General features: G+C 35.8%; 1 protein-coding gene across 4 annotated transcripts in view; it reads right to left on the reverse strand.

Annotated features, from left to right (window-relative positions):
• ccser1 (coiled-coil serine-rich protein 1) overlaps positions 1-19411 on the reverse strand; it is a 118676-nt gene that overhangs the window by 52796 nt on the left and 46469 nt on the right. For all 4 annotated transcript variants that reach the window (XM_024275555.2, XM_024275554.2, XM_024275556.2 and 1 more), the window contains exons 9-10: positions 6975-7052; positions 998-1078 (exon numbers count right to left, since the gene is read on the reverse strand). In XM_024275555.2, coding sequence (XP_024131323.1) covers positions 998-1078; positions 6975-7052 — 159 coding nt within the window. The remainder of the gene's footprint in view (positions 1-997; positions 1079-6974; positions 7053-19411) is intronic.

Genomic DNA, 19411 nt, shown 5'->3' on the forward strand with positions numbered 1-19411 from the left:
GTTGTACTTGTAGACTCAAAATTAAGCATCAGACACTGCTATGGCACAGATGCACAAGCAGGAGAATTTTACCAAAACCCCTCTGTCACAGTTCAAAAATCAAACAAATATTCAGAATTATGAAGTGAAAATTATGATTATTGATATACCAATGGTAGTTTACTTTAAAACAAAAAACGCGTAGTTGCCTTCAGGATCCACCATTACACAGAAACAGTTTAAATACAGGGATTTTCACAACAACTGTAAAAGTGGAGTGTTTTGACCGGTGCACATTCAGCATCTTACTCTTATTTATCGTACTTTTTGAAACGTAATTTCTCATACAGTATTTGCAGCTAGAAGTGTCTCTTTATAACAGCAAAACAGTGATATGTATGTTGCAAAACTTTACGATAATCTTGTTGTTTATGCAAAAAGTTCTGCTGAGATAAAAAAAAAAAAAATGATTTCACTTTTGGCATTATCTAATTTAATAAAAGTTCTAACTTTTTCAAGTTTGTATATCTGTGTGAGGAAGTGAAAAGCCAGTTTAAATATTTCCTAATACGCAATAGCCATGATTTTACTTTGGTAGACAAAGAATAAGACCAAAAAACTCTGCTCCCGTTTCCATTACAGGCAGCCATTTTTAGACAGTCATCCATTAAGTCTCCTGCGCTCCCATACTGTCAGCCTTTAAAGATGCCAAAGAGGCTATGTCAACTGAGGGGCGTAAGGAAAGCAGGCAGGAAGCAGCACGATGCTCTTTCTCAGCAATGCAGATTTGAAGGATGAAGAAAGAGAAAAAGTTGCTGGACGATAACATTCAGAGAAAAAAATCTCTGCTGGGAGTACAATGCATTTGATTTGATCAATTTGACCGAAATTTACTAAACAAAAGACGTACATGAAGTGAGTCAAAAGTGCAAAAATGATGTGTGTGATGGTTTTTCTGTGTTAATAAGTCTGGCAACACAAAAAAGGGACCTTGTGTATTTTCCTGCGAGCAGCTCACCTCTGGTCCCATGTGTTCTGTCTGCGTTGTGCGATCAGTCATTTGGCAGTCTTTCATCTTCAGGGCGGCTTTGGCACTCTCCTGGACACAAAACAAGCACACACACCCATGAGCCGTGTCCAAATCCCAGAAAAAAAAATCAAGTACAAATAAAAGAAAACAACAACTCTGTCCCAGCAGATTTTTGCCATCACAACATTTTGTACCGCTAGTGTCAGTGCTTTGCTAGCTTTAAGAAGTAAAACAGAAAAAAAACGATTTTTGTGTTGACACCCTCAACCTCTCCTTCTTCTTTAGTGTCATCTGGACTTCTAAGTTGTGATAAAGTAAAACCAAATTGCAAGAGAAGTTTTCAACAGCCAAATATTGGATCAGAGACCTTGCATAAGTGCTTAAGTAGAGGGAAATAATGAAAATTGACAGCTAAAGCTGCCCAACCAGCAATAAAGGTCCTTCGAGGAGATAATTAATGGGTTCTTCCTGGCAGATTTACAAATGGAGGTGTACTGAGGAAGGCCTGGTGCTTCACTTCAAAATACAGATTTTTCCCCCTGACCAAGACCCTGCCAACTTCTCTGCAACCTGTACGTGATTATTTTAAAAACAAAGGTTGCAAGGCCTTTGAGGAATCCAGCCCTACTTCCACTGGGAGCATTTTACGATCATGCCACTAATCATTCTGGCACGCTTTCATGGGTTAGAGAACAGACTGGGTTGTTAGCCCGTGGGGCATTAAAACACAAATAAATTCAATAATTTTCACTAAAATAAACAAAAGTTAAAGTTTGTTGTTTTGGTCTTGATAATATAATATTAAAGATAAAGTTTCAAATACAAGTTGGGTTTTAGGATTTGTTTTAATTATTAATTTTAGACTACAGGAAAAAACACAAATACTAGTCTTTAGAAAAAATGCTTCAGCCCTGGGATGAAAACTCATAAGTGACAGCTCATGATGGCCAGCCAGCTACCAAGTCTTCCTTATGAGATAATTAAAAGGTTTTCACTGGCAGATTTACAAGCGGGGGCAGAATAAGGTGAGAACTGGCTATGAGCTGTCCTTTTCTTCGAACACTGCACTTTAACTTTGCTTCAGCAGGACAAGTTCTCATTCAAAATTCTCCCACACACTGATGCCACACAAACTTGCCATTGTTCACACACACAGACTCACTCACAGAACTGCATTTTCATGAATTTGGAGAAATTGCAATGTGCTTTATGACTAGGATGGGCAAAAACAGGGGTTAAAAATGAGAAGCAGCAACACGCCTGTGCTAAAAACCACACATAAACAGTGAGAAGTATGTAAATATCTCACAAAGTATTAGTACCATTTTGTCTGAGCACCATTGGTGTGAAAATGTTTTTAAAAGATAACTTCAGAATTAAATAGCAAAGAGAAAAATAAAGGAAATCAAAACATAAATGAAAAAAAAACAGAAAAAAGTAAAAACTTCAAAAACTAACTAAATAGAACACCTATGAAACTTAAATACATCCACTGGGATGTCAAATAATTTATCCATCCATCATTGATCATCCATCAAATACAACAAGAACTTTTCAGACATAAAGGCACCACATGGCCAACTGGAAATAAATATTTTATAAAAGAGCCATTTAATGCACTAAGCTATGATGGATGTGTTTCTTCACAATAAAATTAAAAAGTAAAAAAGTTAGTGTGATATTTTGTCATTTAAAGACAAGTGCTATTTTTTCATATCGACTTCTAACCTATATGGACAAAAACAAAATGAAAAATTACAACAGGGCCTAAGAGTATGTATTTTAGACAAAAATGCTAACTACGTAATTTTATGTATTTTTTTTTTAAAAACAGTATTCGTAAAATAGACACTATAATTCTCTTCTATTATAAAATATGAGAATAAAGACTTAATCAATCAATTATGCTTTATCCTACAATAGAAACATGTAAAAATGTTCATAAACTAACAGAGGGGAGAAGAGAATCTAAAAATAGTACTTGAGTAAAAGCAGCAGTACTTTAATTATATAACCAAAGTAACAGTAGAAAATAGTTAACCAAAAATGTACTTGAAAAGAAGTAAAAAAAAATTAAATTGTCAAAAAGTACTTAAGCACCGAGTACCAAATTTAATTTATATATTTCTAATAGTTTAAAACATATTTTCAGATGCTGAAATAAAAATAATTATTTCACTAAAATACCTGAATAAAGAAAATAAAACGTGAATAAAATAGATTTTAGTAGGAGATATCAATACAAGATGTTCACAGACAAAAGGTCCCTCTCCTTTTTTACGCTTCTTATGACATTCAAAAGTAAAAAAAATAATAAATAAATGGTTATAACATCAATTTTAACAAATGACAAAAAAGGCAGCATCTGTAGCTCTCATAAATGTCAAACAATAAAAAAAAGCACAAAGCTAATCTAAATTCCATGACAACTAGTGTAGAAAATGTTTTCCTCTGCTCATCCACACCAGGATAATCTGTTAAATCAATAATATCCCTGCGAAAGGGGAAGCTGAGAGTGCAGGGTGTGTTGGTTTTGCATACCGATACCTTGTTGCAGCAGTTTTTATGACCCAGTTCAAGTATCACTGTGTGAATCTATACATAGAAAATATCAACACTGCAACATAGATATAAAACCAATAAAAACTTAATTGCAGTTTAGTTTGGAATATTATTGTATATTTAAACGTTTATACTTAATATGCAGATTATACCGTGTGAAATAAATTTAAAAATAGATTATATTTTTTATTGTTTGCCTTTTACTTAAATGGCTTGAGTTTTTTATGATGTCATGCAGGCTTCAATGCTGAGAGCTTAATTCATTTGAAAAGATACTGAACCTACAAATCAGCAACCAGCACACGTCTTCCACCCTTTCCATGTTTCCTGACTGATTTAACATCTTACTTGAAGTTGAATCCATGCAAAACTAATGTTGTGCACACATTTTTGGAGAAGGGCCCCCAACCCCACTCATTTAGGTAATGCACACAGTCCTTTTAGCAACGATTTTTCTGATGATTAGGTTTAAATTTGTCCAAGTCTCATTTTACTTTATAGACGCAACAAAGTTAAGTAGAATCATGGTCATTTATGTTTAATTTGATTACTTTCATTGCTTGTTATCGTCTTTCTCAAAAAAGTAAAACAGAAAAAGGAACGGTTATGTTTGTGCTGTTTAGAATAAAAAACATTCAAGGTATAATTAATTCAATATTTACATTTTTCAAAGCAAAAGCATTAGAAATATATAGAAAGGCTGAAAAGGACATTTAAGAATGCATAGTTGGAATCTAAGTTCTGCTTGCCCCTCCTGGATTTCTCCACCTTGTTGGTGAGATGGTTCCTGTTCTACCTTTTGGATTTGGAACGTCATTGTGAATTACTAAATTGCCGTTAAGTTTCCCTTTGTTACTTTGTTTTGGATTTACTCCGTAAATGACTGTGACTGTCTTCCCAGAACACTCTTGGATGCCCCCTACTGTTTGGAGGACTTTGTGACTGTTAATTAAACTGATTTAATTTATCCATCCTGAGTCATTACATTGTGGGGTTCACCTTTACCTATCAAACCTCACAACATCCTCCAATGAGAGCTGCTGCCGGACGAAAATCCAGCTGCAACCACTGCCCAGTTGTTGCCTTTTTTTCGCATCCCCGATGCCTGACACCCAACTGAAGGTAACATTTTTTTAATTATTGCAGGGTTTAAATAAACAGAGAAAAACAACCTAGAGTTTGCAGTTATATTAGGATATTTTTATTCAAAATTATCATAATATCCAATTGGGGGGTGTGTTGAAAAAGCCCCAAAATGTGAGAGACAGAAGGCATCTCTCTCTCTCTTCAGTGAACTTACTGCTGCATTAAGGGTTAACTGTGGATCTTAAGAGGGTATTAAAGTCTTTTATATTACCTGTCAAAATGATGTTCAAAATTAATCTTAAGTACAACCTGCATGCCGCCCTGCCTGCCAGTGTTCACTTTCATTGTGAAGCCTGCATTAGATGTGCAAAGCGCTAGCAACAGTCAGTTGAGTAAGAAAAGACAGCTGGTGCTGACAGGAAGACAAAGAGAGATGACTGGAGGAACAGCTAGAGTAAAAAAAAAAGAAATATAAGTGCCAAAAAGTGATGAAACAAACAGATGCTATATAAGTATCAAGTCAGTGGGTTGTACTGGCATCTTTCAAGATACCATTATAACACTGGCACATTACTCTGCTAAGGCCTCTCATAATATCTGGATTCCATTACTTTGATGGAGCAGGTGACAAATTACAGGCATGTAGATGACAAATTGTAAAGGATTTGCTGTATTGCTGCAGATGTTCCAGGAATCAAAGCATCCCAATCACCCGGAAAAAAGAAAAGACAAGGCAATATATTGTTGATTAAATCTCTGTTTTTGGGAAAAACAGTGTGAATATCCATATGAATAAAACACCTTGCTACTCGGTGATGACAACAGTAGCAATTTTCTGAACTGGACTTGCACAAAAAAATTAGACTGGCACAAACAATGTGTTTATATTAATAGAGATAGATGGGAAAAGCCTCGCCCTTTCACTTCATGTGACACTGATTGTGTGACTCGGAGCGTATAAAAAAAAAAACAGATTACTTTTTTTATTTGTCACAGTTTTTTGAAGTTACAGGCAACAAAAGTATACAAAAAAGAACAGGAAAACAAAACCACATTAATGAAACTGATATGTAAAAAGCTGCATGCTGTAAAAACAGGTCATGTACAATATGAAAGCCTTATATTAAAAGCAAAAACTAAAAAAAATAGATAATAACAAAACAAGTCGTTGACAACATTGTGAGGCCTCATTTTACTTTTAGAATGTACTTCATGAACAGTTAGAAGAAAATTCAACTTAGAAGAAATCAGAATGCAGGGCATGTAGAGGAACCATTGATCAAATTTCCATTTTTATTTCTTAGCAGATGCAAAATGCACAGACCCTACAGTGAATATTGAAAAATGTGGGATTGGAATTAATGCCAGGAACAAAGCCAACATCTCAGCCAACCGGACACTTATAAACAACCTAAACTTGAAAATAATAAGCTCTTAAGACCCACTCCGATCATCTTTTGAACTTTTTCAAAAGCGTTTCTAGTGGTCTTTTAATTAGGATTATGTTGTTTTTAGCTGAAATTTAAAAATGGCAGTAGTCTGGTTGAGGTTGGGCCGTATGGGGTTCCATTTGTCCCAAAAAAATGTTTTTGCGTCCACTGTCTATATCTTTGGTCCATTGAACATTTGTTCATGTCTATGTACTACAAAGCTTCTGCATGTCCTGTGAAACGACAGGAGCTAACGATGGTAGCAACTGTTGCTAAGGACTTTTCTGACAACCAGATTGAACAACATAACAAAGTTTTAAGCACAAAGAAACATCACAAAGAAAAATTCAAAGCTATCATCAAAGAAGCGTGGACATGTAGAAGATATTGCTTCGAAGACATTGAACTTTCATATTAAAGCGGGGGCTGCAAATGGCCAGCAGGCCGCCAGTTTGAGATCCCTTGTTTACACACTTTCGTAGAATAGAGCGGAGCAGGGAGCTTCTTCTGATTTTTTTTTTTGTCATTCTTCTGATTTACAATTATGTTAGGAAAGAAATACTCAGAAATGCAAGTTTGAGCTTTATTTTCTTCATATAAAATGCCTCAAGTACATGTTAAAAACACAGTTTCAATTATAATTCAATCATAAAAGCATGCGAGACAAATGGCATCAACAGAGCAGAATTACCACTGTACCCCTTTTGCATTCATTTTTGCTTACTAAAGGGGACCTTATACTTAACAAAAAATGTTTTCTGTATCACAAAGTTACAATTTATATGTCTAAAAAATACTTACAAATTCAAAAAAATAGGAGATTCGTAAGTCACAATAAGTCTGTATAAAGCCCCGGCTTTCATTACAGTTCAGTAAATAGATCTTACCAGTTCATTCTGCAGTCTGATAATCAGCTCATCTTTCTCCCTCAGTTGTTGCAGCAAGACCTCCTCTCTGTTGAGATCCTGAACACAAAGAAATCCACGTATTAAGGTTTACACAGCACACAGCGACGACAAGTCAAAGGGCTATAAGCACATAAAAGCTGTTCACAGATCCAACAGGGAGACGACATACAGAGGTGTTTGTGCAGTGCTTTCTGGAGCGTTGGTATGTGTTTGTATATGATTTTTCCTGTATTTATGAGTGGTCCTACTGGGGTGTTCACATGTGTAATAAAGTTGTCATTCCGTGCGTCCACCAGAACTGCAATCTCCTGCTCTCCACACATCTCTGTGATAACCTTGTTGTGTCCTATAGCAGCACCCTGAGCTCATTGCACTGTAATGTGACCTTGAATTGTCAGTGGATATTACTGTAGGGAAGATGGAGCCACACACAGAGAGGACATACAGTACAGAATAATAATAACACAAATAAAAATAACTTTATTCTTCTGGCACCTTTCACAAGTAACACAACAGATTAGGACAAAGCAAAACACACTACTAATGGGTCTAAAAATGTCTGTCAAACAAATGATTGTTAATGGTATTCTGGAGCATAGTCATCTTTTAATCCGAACTACCGGGAACCATAAGAAAGCTGCTTATGAGGAACCCAAAAATGAGAACTTAGACCTATCAGTGTCCATGTGATTTTGTGTAACATCATATAATTGCAGATCAAAAGCAACCAAAAGAAAGACGAGGGAGAGAGAATGTGTGGACAATAGAGCAAAATGACAAACTGTCATTACCTAGTCAAGGACACAAAAGCAGGAGGAACCGGATAGAAGGAGGAAATGAGGGGGAAGCGTCGGGAAAGGAGGGCAGTGACAGAGAGAATTAGAGGACATGGAGGGCCTTAGGCTGAGTATTATGATCTGAAACTATGGGGAGGCATTAGGCTAAAGGACACAGAGTCAGAGGTAGACAGCAGGGAGCCATGCAGCTACATCACCATCCTTTAAGTCCGAGTTTTCCAATCATTGCTCTAAGGGTCCCCTTCTCAGCACCATCATAACTAATTCAAGCCCACTCTTTATCATACTCTAATTACCTGAATCAGGTGTGATGGAAACAAGAAACATGTAAATGACTGCATTAAATTATATTAAAAACACGTCTTTCTGGTGTTTTTAAAATGTTCTTGTGATGTTTTTCTAACCTTAAAGGACATGTATAAAGAAAATTAAGCTCAAAACTGCATTTCTGAGCATTTTTTATTCAAATCTTTGTGAATCAGGAGCAAAGGCATAAATGCCATTAAAAAAAAAGGTTGTAGGTGCGATGCAGAATCTACAACCCTGTTCCATTCTGATGCATCCGCTTGCAGGCAAATCGATCCATGTACGTCTTAGTTTTCTTTATCCAAGCTGACATGTGTCTTAAAACTGTACAGCTGGATAGCTCTGATATTGCTTACTATTTTTGTTGCACTGGAAATGTTAACTTGGGGTTATGAGGTAGCAGGAGAGAGGGTAAACAAAGGGATGATGGGAAGTTGGAGATGGCTTACTCCACACAAACAGTCTTACACACAACTCAGAGGCGAATTTCTGATTAACTTCTGCCGCTCTGTAGAAACTGTCCTAGAAAACGACACAGGCTTTTTGATTTTGGCTAAATACTAGGGGTGTAGGGGAGAACCGATTCGGTGATATATCGCGATATACCGATTTAAAATGCAGACAAGACGATATTTAATAAAATATTTATGAGCATCCTTTAGTGTCTTAATCATAATCAGAGTCGGTCTTTAATTCAAATTTAAAGGTGCCTTCCCACTAAGATGCAACACATTTGTAGGTTTTATGTGTTACGTGAGGGTACAAGTATTTAAATGAGGTCTGCAAGTGCAGAGATTGGATCTTTGCATAATTTCTACATACTATGGTACTTGTAATGAGTGTTATTAACATCTGTGTTTTCAGTCTTTCATAATTAGCTTTAGGTTCAAGCAGAATTATTTCAGCAGTGCTTTAGTGGCTGTTGCCAGGCCTCAAAACAACTTTAGTTTGGTTATTAGGTTTATTTAACCACATTTTATCCATCGTTTGATATAATGTGCTGCAATATGCATGTTTTTGGAGTGACGGATGGATTAAAAGATTACATTCATCATAATAGTTAAACAGCAACAGGAGAAAACAGATTTGCTAAAAAAAATAATTTCCTAAGCATTATAGTTGTTAAATAATGTCAGACTGTTTATAAAATGATTGATTCCCAAACTTTGACATGCTCAAGGGAAGTAGTGGGTCAGGTGTTGTTGTAATTAGTGATGAAATGTTTCGGGTAGCAGTTTGTCTTGTTTTCTCATAAATATGTCAAAAAACAACTTGACTGCAACAAGGGTAAAATCCACTTCCAAACTTTTCAATATTTATCATACTGAAAATTCATGTCTAAAATGGTTTTGATCATGTTTTTAGCTTTCTGTTATGTCTAAAAGATTATAAGGCCCGTGTTTACTCGAGCAAAAACACCTTTTAAAGAGGAAAAAACTAAAGGCTTTACAAAACATGTAAAATAGCTTTTTCTATTAGGAAAAATTAAAATTAAAGATAGCAAAACTGTGGTGCTTAACAACAATCTGTCCACCTTTGCAGGGGAGCTAACATTACTGAGAGATAATCAGATTGTTTATTCTATTTTGCTCATATTGTCTGAAAATACATGTAAAGAAAGCTCAAAACAAGATTTGGATGAAAGAAAAAAAAATCAGTCACATGCTGTGACTATTTGAGCATTAGTCAGCCTATAAATTAATCTCACCAGAACACGGATGAAGGCTGCACTAAATGAGCTGTCTAGCTGACATAACGCAGTGGGTATACTTTTGTGCTTTGTGTGCATCTCAGAGTGTGTGTTTGTGTGTGCAGTGAAAGAGAGGCGAAAGCAACAGTTGTGAAAATGTTCAAAAGAGACACATAGCTAAATAAATTAGGTTTTGATAGATAGGCTTAGCTTGTTTACATTTTGTATTCATCAAAAATACAAAGGGAGAGATGGCAAGGTCAAATGCAGTGGCACATGTGACCTCTAAAGTGAAGTATTATATTGGCAAATTTGTGGTGTTTTGGATTAAAACACTAAATGCTTTCTAGTAAATTCAGAAAAAAATGAGAAAACAATAAAATAATAAAGTTTGTTCTAGCGCCAAAAAAAATAACAATAATAATTACCCAAAATGCCATTATGTTCCCCGCCAGATCCTGTTTCAAATATTTTAGGGCAGGCCTAAATGGAGACAGCCACAAAAAAAGCGAACGGCTTGCAAATGTATTTCTAATGTGATTGCAATAGCCTCAGTGGGAATAAATCTAATCAAAATCACTGGAGTGCATCCACTTCTGTGAAGAGATGTGGTTTTGTATAGAGGTTGAGTCCTCTTTATGCTTGCAATCAGTAGTCCATTGAAAGGGTACAGGGTTGAATTACATTACCCTTGTTGGCAATAATTATTTCTTTTCTTATCTTTTGTGAGGAACATACCATTAAGATAATATGAGAGTTGTTTATTTATTGATCACCTACCAATTTTCTCCCAATTCGAACAAACAAGTGGGGGAAAACACAATTATTATAGGTCCTCTCCTCTTGTGATACCTTTAGAAAAATACTTTTTTTTAAACTCCCAAGTAAAAGAGGAGCCTAAAGGGTGCATCACAATAGATTTAAAGTCCTTACACTCTGATTGGGTGTGACTGTCTCTCATCATCCTTTCTTGAAGAAGAGTATGACAGTGTGTTGAGAGGTGTCAAATAAGCAACAATTAATAAGTGTAAATGCTTCTAGGTTAAAAGTTTTAGACGTAAATCCCATTTGAAAGTAGCCAATAGTTATTGGTCACATAGGAGATAACTTATGCCTGAACTGTACACTGTGTACAATCTTATTTCTGATTTATTTATTTTTTTATGAGAAATGTTTGTGGAACCGTGAATGCATCTATCACAACCACTCCAGTCAATCAGAGTAGCCTCACAATCAGCACCATGGTGCATCCTTAAAGCTTCACAGGAGAGATTTTCTGTTAGTGTGAAATTAGACACAAACCAAGCAAGAAGAATGTGGTTGATTTTTTTTAAAAATTAAAATATCAAGGGCAAATTTCCACCTGCTTTTAAACATAAAAAAACACATTATCTTGTGAAAACACGTAGGTGTTAGATGGTCTCAGGTGAAATTTTAACAACTTAGATAAACAGATTCACTTCTCAAGCTATAAAAAAGGTTAGATCAAAACAGGCAGAAGCTTTTGTTTTGTCACCTGATCTCATTAAAGATGCTCATCACCTCTCTGTCTCCTGTTCTTCAATCAATCTCAAACTTTCAGTTTGACAGATTCACCTACACAGAGTCTGGTGCCAGTCTCACCCAGAATTGTAATAGTTTGTTTATTCATTAGTAAGCATTCAGAGTCATGTTAATGTATCTATGCACATCAAGTCTAAAATCAAAAGTGATTAGAAAATATTTCCTACTTAGGATCCATAAAACTACTAGATATAATCTAATTAGACATTCTACATAACACATTTAACCTCAGTAGAATACTTCTGCATTGTATTGTTTAAATTTAAACAGTATTAAATTATATTAAATAATTCAAAGTTTTATTTTTATTTTCCAGAAGTTTTCACTTGGTTTTAAAAAACCAAGGTTGTGTAGGACATCTTTCCTTCAGCCCCTTCTATTTTCACTGTAGGAATCCTGGTATGAAAAGGGTTCTTGGGGATAAACGTCGCCTCCAAAATGATTGTGGGAGGGAGGCAATGCTGCTGAGAGGATCTGGATGTTTTAGGATGTTCACTGGTATATTTTCCAGCATTTCACTCCACTCCCTCAGTTATGATATAAAAGCTCATGAAGTGAATTAAGAAGACGCTATAACATGGAATAGTTGTTTTTATGCATAAAAAAGATAATTTAACTAACTCTAGATTCTATTTTTTATCTAACCCAAGGCTGCATATGCTTTAAAACTGTTTTCTTTTATTTTTAAAGGCAGGAATCAAATTTCACTAATTGGGTTTTTGCTTTAGCTCAAAAAGATTTTTAAAAAGAAAGCTCTCATATTGTAGATTTTTTTGTTTTTTTACAGAAGATAAAAAAATCAGGACTTCAAACTTGAAGCCTTGAATTCAGTGATCTCTTTTGATCAGATTGGAACATCATCACATTGAGACATTTTATGTTGTGACAGTGCTTGTGTGAGATCTTGTCCACCCGAGCTGTAAATGTGAAGCACTGACAAAGGAGAGAAACTACATTTGAAGAAAAGGTCATGAAAGAAGAGCAGAATATGAGATGAAAAAAGAGACAGAAAAGTTAAGACTCACAGTCTGCCTTTTGTCACCGTTTCATATTCCCATGTTTGTGTTGTGTGTTAAAAGTGTGGGTCCATGCGGTCAATGTGTATTTGATAGTCAGGGTTTATTCTGCTCTCCTTAGCTTTATGCTTTTGTGGTTTTCTGTGTGAATGTAATACTTGAACCTTCTCATTTATTTTTGTAAAGAGAACTTTTTAACTAAAAGATTAGACACTAGGGTTTTTAAAAATGTTTTTTTTAATTTTGTGGGTTGTGACACTGAAAAATATCTCACAATGACAAAAAAAATAAAATGTCATTGGCATCGAAAACAAAGGTAAAAGCACTCAAGTCAGTTCAAGACTTTTGGTTTCAGTTCTCGACTTTTTATGAACATGCTGTTGCTTGAAATGCGCTTCTGACAGTAATCCCAGCGTGATTTTCTTCTTCTTTCTTCAAAAATACATTAGAGCACTTTAACTGGGACAAAATCTGGTAAAAAAAAATAATAAAAAAATGTGTCATATGCATTCAGTTTAAATTAAACTAGGGCACTCTGTGACACTGCAGCCTCTCAGGTGGCTACCGTAGATTATTTTTAAACCCGCAGTGTCGTTTTCTGGAGTGCCAGGACAAACTCTTCCTCTCGCCCCTCCTTCAATCCCTCTTTTCTCCTTCAGCCTTCTCTCACTCCTTTTTTCATCAAACTATTCCTTAGATTATTATCCTCACAGACACTTTTTTAAAACTCTTAATATAGGATCCACTTTTTCCTTCACAAAGTTGTTGTATCTGGTCAGAATGTATATGTAACATTTGACACTTCCTCAAAGGAGTTCAGCCTTATCCTGTTTCTTCCCAGTCTTTTATATTATCAAGTTATCTAGGTTTTTTTTTCAGTATTACAATGTTTTGCTTCGACTCGTGTACTAAGGTCTTTCCATCTCCATCTTTAAGCCGTGTTAAAATTTAGCCTCTGCCTTTCTCCATCGTATTCGTTTTCTACCCCATACATATTCATGCACAGCTCTGTGTCTACCACCAAACTCTTTAATCTCTAAGTTAGACTGACTGAGAAAAGTTTCAGTGTCTGTAGGATGAATTCTCAATTACTATAAATGAATAAAGAAAAGCATTCCAATGTCTCTATCAGGATCAAACTGAAATTCTACCTTTAATTACGCTTTAACTGCCCATCATTGTGATGTTGTTTGGAATTAATATGACTATTATCTGAGAAAGGTAGAGATGACAGAATACTCAATTTTTTTTTTTTTTTTTGTCTTTTCAAGAAATAGGCTCCCAAAGCACAAAAATCTGTTGTTTTAGGTGCAGTGCTGCCCCCTCCCCGCTCCCACTGACGGCACACACAGTAGAAGCAAAGCAGCTTGCCTGCTTCAGGAGAAAGAGACTTGACAGTCACAGGGCAGTATTGGCAACTGTGACAGTCACCAGGGGCGCAAAATCTTGTAACAGTGTTGCTAAGACAGCAACAGCGGAGTGAAGTGATGCATTACGACCACTGCTGTGTGAGTGAGAGGAATGTTCCGACACGTGACCGAGTGTTTAATTCAAAATATAAAGGAAAACAGCAAAAGAAAATGTCCTGCTCACAAAAATTAAAACTCACACTGAAGAAATAATAGACACTGCAAAAAATTAGAAGTCAGTTCTGTTAGACTTGTCTTGACACTCAGGCAGAGTTTAAATAAAGGTGATGGATTAAAGTAAAGCTTACTTTGCAATGTAATAGGTTTCAAGGAAACACTGCTAAGTCACTGTTACAGGGTTTTTCCTGCATAGTGAATTTGGTGATGGTGGCTGCTACCACCTAATTTACAAAAATACCAACTCCTGCCGTTTAATCAAACACATGATCACGTGTTCCCAAGCCGCGATCTTTCAGTCATTTGTAACTAGTTACACACAGGGCAAGTGGCGCTGTGTCCAAATTAGCGCAAGAAACTGAGGCACTCAAAGTCATTACTGATTACTGTTCAAATCCGGTTTTAAATGTAAATAAAAGTGGAAAAAAGAACAAAAGAGGCTTGGGCTAATTTCTCCGGGAAACACACAGATACTGATGACAATCAAAAAGGGTGACTATTAGGGGATACGGACAATCCGTGGTCCATATGGAGCCACGGTTCGGGCCACACGTGAACTGCCAGTACACTATACAGTACACTGTACTACTGTGCAGCAGCTGTCCCGCAGCCACTGCTCTGATACAGGTACCGTCAGGGGAAGGCAGTATGGCAAGCCAAAAGAATCAAAATTGCTTGGAAAAGCGGGCATGGCAGCGCCTCACCTGGGCATGTACCACAGATTATAATAATTATTTGAAATGTTTAAATGTTACCACAGTTAGTTTCAATACTACAATTAATACAAAAAAATAATGAAAGTTTAATTTTAACTTTTTCATGTAAGATTTAATTTGGATATTGGGGGTAGGGGGTTAGGGAAAAAATGCATATTCAGCATTCTTTTCTCTCAGTTTTTTTAGATTTGGTACATGTAAATGTAATCAGAAACTACAAGTTTTTGCATTTTTGTTTATGTTCAAAGTTCAAGGATGTGTGAGTGTATATTTATGCTTTAAAGTACTTTATATATGTTTTCCCCAAATATATGTTTTAAGGCTTTTCAAAAAAGTAATTTTAGACTTCTATCTTCTTGTTTTTCTTGCTGTTTTTTTTCACTTTTTACTGATCTGAAAAATGATCTGAACCGTGACCCTAAAACCGTGACAAGATCCGAACCGTGAGTTTTGTGATTGTTACACCCCTAGTGAGTATTGTTTCTTCTATAATCGTGTACATCTATACATAAGTAGATAAATCTTTATTCCAACTTGAGGCATGTTAGTCAAATGTATTAGTTTTACAGGTATGGGAAATTGTAAATAAGTGACTTTTTTTTTTCAAAAAGAGAAGAGGAAAATACTGACAGGTGGAGTGAAGTCACATTAAACTGGATGTCTGTTGTAAAGTTGCAATTGACGGTCCTAACCCAGAGGTTTTTGACTGCCAAGAGTGTCTGAAAAGGTTTTATAGGATGAAACATCGACGAGTCAAATGCTCTGCCACAGGCTGTTTGCTGTGCAAATGAGTGGCTGAGTAGTAATGAGTAGATGTTTGCTGCACAATCCCATGTTCAGTAAATGCCCATGGATCTGTTAGTTTACATAAGGTGTTGTTTACTAAGAAGCACTTAGAAGAAAATAAAGAAATAAACTTGAAATGAAATAATACAAATTGGTCCTTTATTTATGTAAATGTACCTGCTAAAATAGTCAATTGTAATACATTTGCTCGGGCGAATCTGAGACCGCAATGAGACACCACCACCACCTTATTTTACGTCAGGAAAAACCCTGTGTTATGCAATATTATTTATGGATGAGTTGAATATTTTTGGTCAAATATTTTAATAGTTTTTCTTTCAAATATATCAACAATACAAAACATCTGAATTAGGTTTAGTTTCTAAATTTTGTTTTGAAGCAATCCTGAGCAGTATGGAATCTGTAATATCCATCCTTTACCTCTTCAAATTACAACTTAAAATACTACAGCACATTTAAAATGATTCCTATTTATAAATACATATAAGAATTCTACTAGAATAGAAGCTCACTATGGTTACATTGTTAAGTCTTTATTGTGAGAGACATCAAAGTCTTTGATTGTCAGCTAAAACAATTAAAAAGAAAATGTGTTGCGTTCTCACACTGCAAAACAAGTAAAACCGCCACCAGGGCAGAACTTTTACTAAGTGAGGAGAAGTTGCATAAACTGACTCACTATGATGACAATTGAGTTTTTGGTGTTTTGAAAACAGTCTTGTGGCATTTTTCTGATGATTACAAACATTTATTCAAATGTTTCTAAATTCGGAGCGTACATACATAATCCAAAAGCTACAATTGGCTGACCAAATTGTAATTGCTCCTCCATTCTGATGCATCCACTCGTAGAGAAATGGATCAAATAACGTCTTCATTTTCCTCGTCTGAGTTGGTATCTGGATCAGAACTGTACGGCTGGATAGCTCCAATATTGCTCACCATTTTTGTTGCACCGCTAATGTTAGCTTGGGGTTGTGACAGGCTGTAAGTTAGTGGGTGAACATGTAAACAGATGGATGATAGGAAGTGGGGGCGGAGTTGCTTGATGCTAACAGTCCTTCCCACAACTCAGAGGTGAATTTCTGAGACAACACTGCTGATCTGCCAAAACGATGTCCTAGAAAGAGACTTTTTTTTTTTTGAATATTGCTAAAAATGGCACACAAAAAATTAAAAAACCACTGGGAATGCGTTTGCAACATATCAAAAGATGATAAGGGTGGGTTTTTAAGCCTTTGTTAGGGAACGAAGGGTTCTACATCACAAATGGTTAATGCAGCAGTTTTCCGTTTTCTCAAACAGGTTAAAAGATATATTTTTTGTAATTCAGTGTGTGTGAGCGAGAGAGAAGACAGAGTAACAAACTAAAGAATTCCCAAAATAATAACTAAGCAAAAGCAAACTCAAAAAAGGGTGAAATCCTTATATTGTCTGCAGAAAAATTAGGAAAATTCACCACAAGGACTTCTGCCTGACAGTACAATCAAAACATGAAACACTGAGAAGTCAGATGGCTTTGGAACAATAATCCACAAACATAATCCCACTGGCATTTCATGCGCCACACACTGCCAATTCAGACATTTAGGCAAATGTTTGAGCTCTGTTTTTCTTGGGCAACCAACATTTAGGGTTCTCACAAGACTAAAGACCCTATTAATCAGAAATGCTCCACAGATAAGGGGCACACAAAGCTTCATATGGGCTGTGGGTTTCCAACTGTCTGTTGCCAGGCTGTTTACAAACTGTCTCTTATTCTCTCTGTGTAAATTGGCATTCTTCATAGCAGCTTATATAAAAAGCAACAGAAGATTGTGGCTCTCTACCTTTTTGTCCTTCAGAATATCCTAGGTTTAGAAAAATTGTGCGTCTTCCAAAATTCTGTCAGAAAATACCAACTTTCTATCATTTTTTATCCTTTATAAATGATCTGGTTTATATGAATTTTACAGAGTCTTAAGACTTACTCTTTCCCTGTAAAGAGCAAATCAATCAAACTGAAAATCACTGTTGCTGCACACAGATTTGCAAAGGAGCCAAACACGGCTACGCTAAAAGCTATATCCAAAGACAGAAATCTCAGCTTTGAGGAGAGCTATAGCCAGATGGTTACAGAGCATGCCACATAACTGCAATGTGTCCACAATATAATTTGGTCCAGAAAATGTGTTGCATGCTGTGCCCTCTCTTCTTATTGTTTATTCTGTTCTTTTTTAATCTGTTAAAGACACTCTAAAGACATAATTTTTCATTTAAAAAATCAGTTTCATCTTTGATTAAGGAACAATGGTTTTAGTGAAAAACTCTTGTTCAGAGTACAGTTCCTCCTAGATTATCGTAGGAGTTACATTCAATATATAACCCACAGTAGGTGAAATCTGCATAGTAAGATTACAGACGTTTTAAGGCAGTGAAATCCCTCACTACACACTTTACACACTTTTCTCATAAGGAAATGAACAATTTTACACTTTTCTATCTTGCTAAAACTCTCAAAGTTCAAACCTTTGCAGTAAAATAAGTCCAGAATTATAGAATAAAAATAAGATCTGAAGATTTATGTAACTCTGGCAAACTGAACAGATGTATGAACACATCTGGCTAGATGTATAAACAAATACATCTGTCATAAAAGGTTGCATTAAAAAAATTAGGGAAAAAGCGAGACCTCGAAAAATGAACCGCGAGGGACAACTGTAGTTCATTGGCTTAGGCAGTCCAATCAGAATATAAACCTATTTTTAATTTTTTAAAATCTGACCCTACTTTTTAAACAGTAATATTTTTCTGTAATCTTACTCCGTCAGAATGTTTATTTTAAGCAAGGTTTCTCCAATAACTGCTGTCTTCATGCTGGGTCCCACCCTACATTCTTCCTTTTTCCAAGTGGTCCAGCTGCCACACATTCTCCATGTAGGTCAGTTAGGAGGGCACTCGCAAAAAATAAAAAATAAATTCCCTAACTCTCTTCCTCACTTTTCTCTTCTACACAACCATTAACTGATTCACTGCTGCAGTTTCATCAAACTGTACTGCAGCTGCATTATCAAGTTTCTTAGTTGTTCATTCTAGTCTGCAGTTGCTCAGCTGTGAACGTTTTGATTGCAGATGACAGAAAGAGCACCGACGCTTAAGGAATGTGCCCATCATAAATGCTGAATGTGATGCTACCAAAAATAAGGGGAGTCACTGATCTTCCCTGACTTTTAATCACCCACATGTATATCTGACTTTTGTTTTAACAATGAGCTTGAAGAGGGAAGTTGACCTTTTTATTCTCTCATAAATGTTTGTTTTATTCAAGTTAAAATGTTATTTTATAGAATAGAAAATATACTGATCTTACTTAAACTCACAAATATCTGATGTCTAAAGACATGAAAATTGTGTTTTTGATGTTTTTAACATGTTCTTGTAGCATTTTCCTGATGATGGAGGACATATATAAAGAAAATTAAACTTAAAAATTGCATTTGTGAGCATTTCTTCATTCAAATTGTTGTGAATCAGGAGCAGACGTAAAACCCCGGTTGGAAAGCAGATTATTTGAGACGTAGAAAGGACAGCAAGTTCCCTGCTACACTCTGTTCTCCAATGAGGGGGTAAGAGGGCAGGGTTGCTCCACACCAATGGTCTTGGAGGGAGGGGTGGGGTTTCTCCATGCCAACGATCCCGCCCAAAACTCAGAGTTATTTATTAATGAACTACTGCTGCTCTGCAGAAACTTTGTCCTTGAAAATAACACAGGTTTGCTGATTTTGGCAAAAAAATTGTAGGCATAGTCAATTAAAAGACTGCCAGGAACACTTTTTCTATAGATCAAAAGAAGATCGGAGTGGGTCTTTATTCCTTTATTTTCAGTTTTATGTTTCTATTGCACACAAACAAGTAATAAACAGGTTTTCACCGCACGCCCAGCATCTTGATATCTG

The sequence above is a fragment of the Oryzias melastigma genome, linkage group LG9, assembly GCF_002922805.2.
Source record: "Oryzias melastigma strain HK-1 linkage group LG9, ASM292280v2, whole genome shotgun sequence".
NCBI classification, from domain to species: domain Eukaryota; kingdom Metazoa; phylum Chordata; class Actinopteri; order Beloniformes; family Adrianichthyidae; genus Oryzias; species Oryzias melastigma.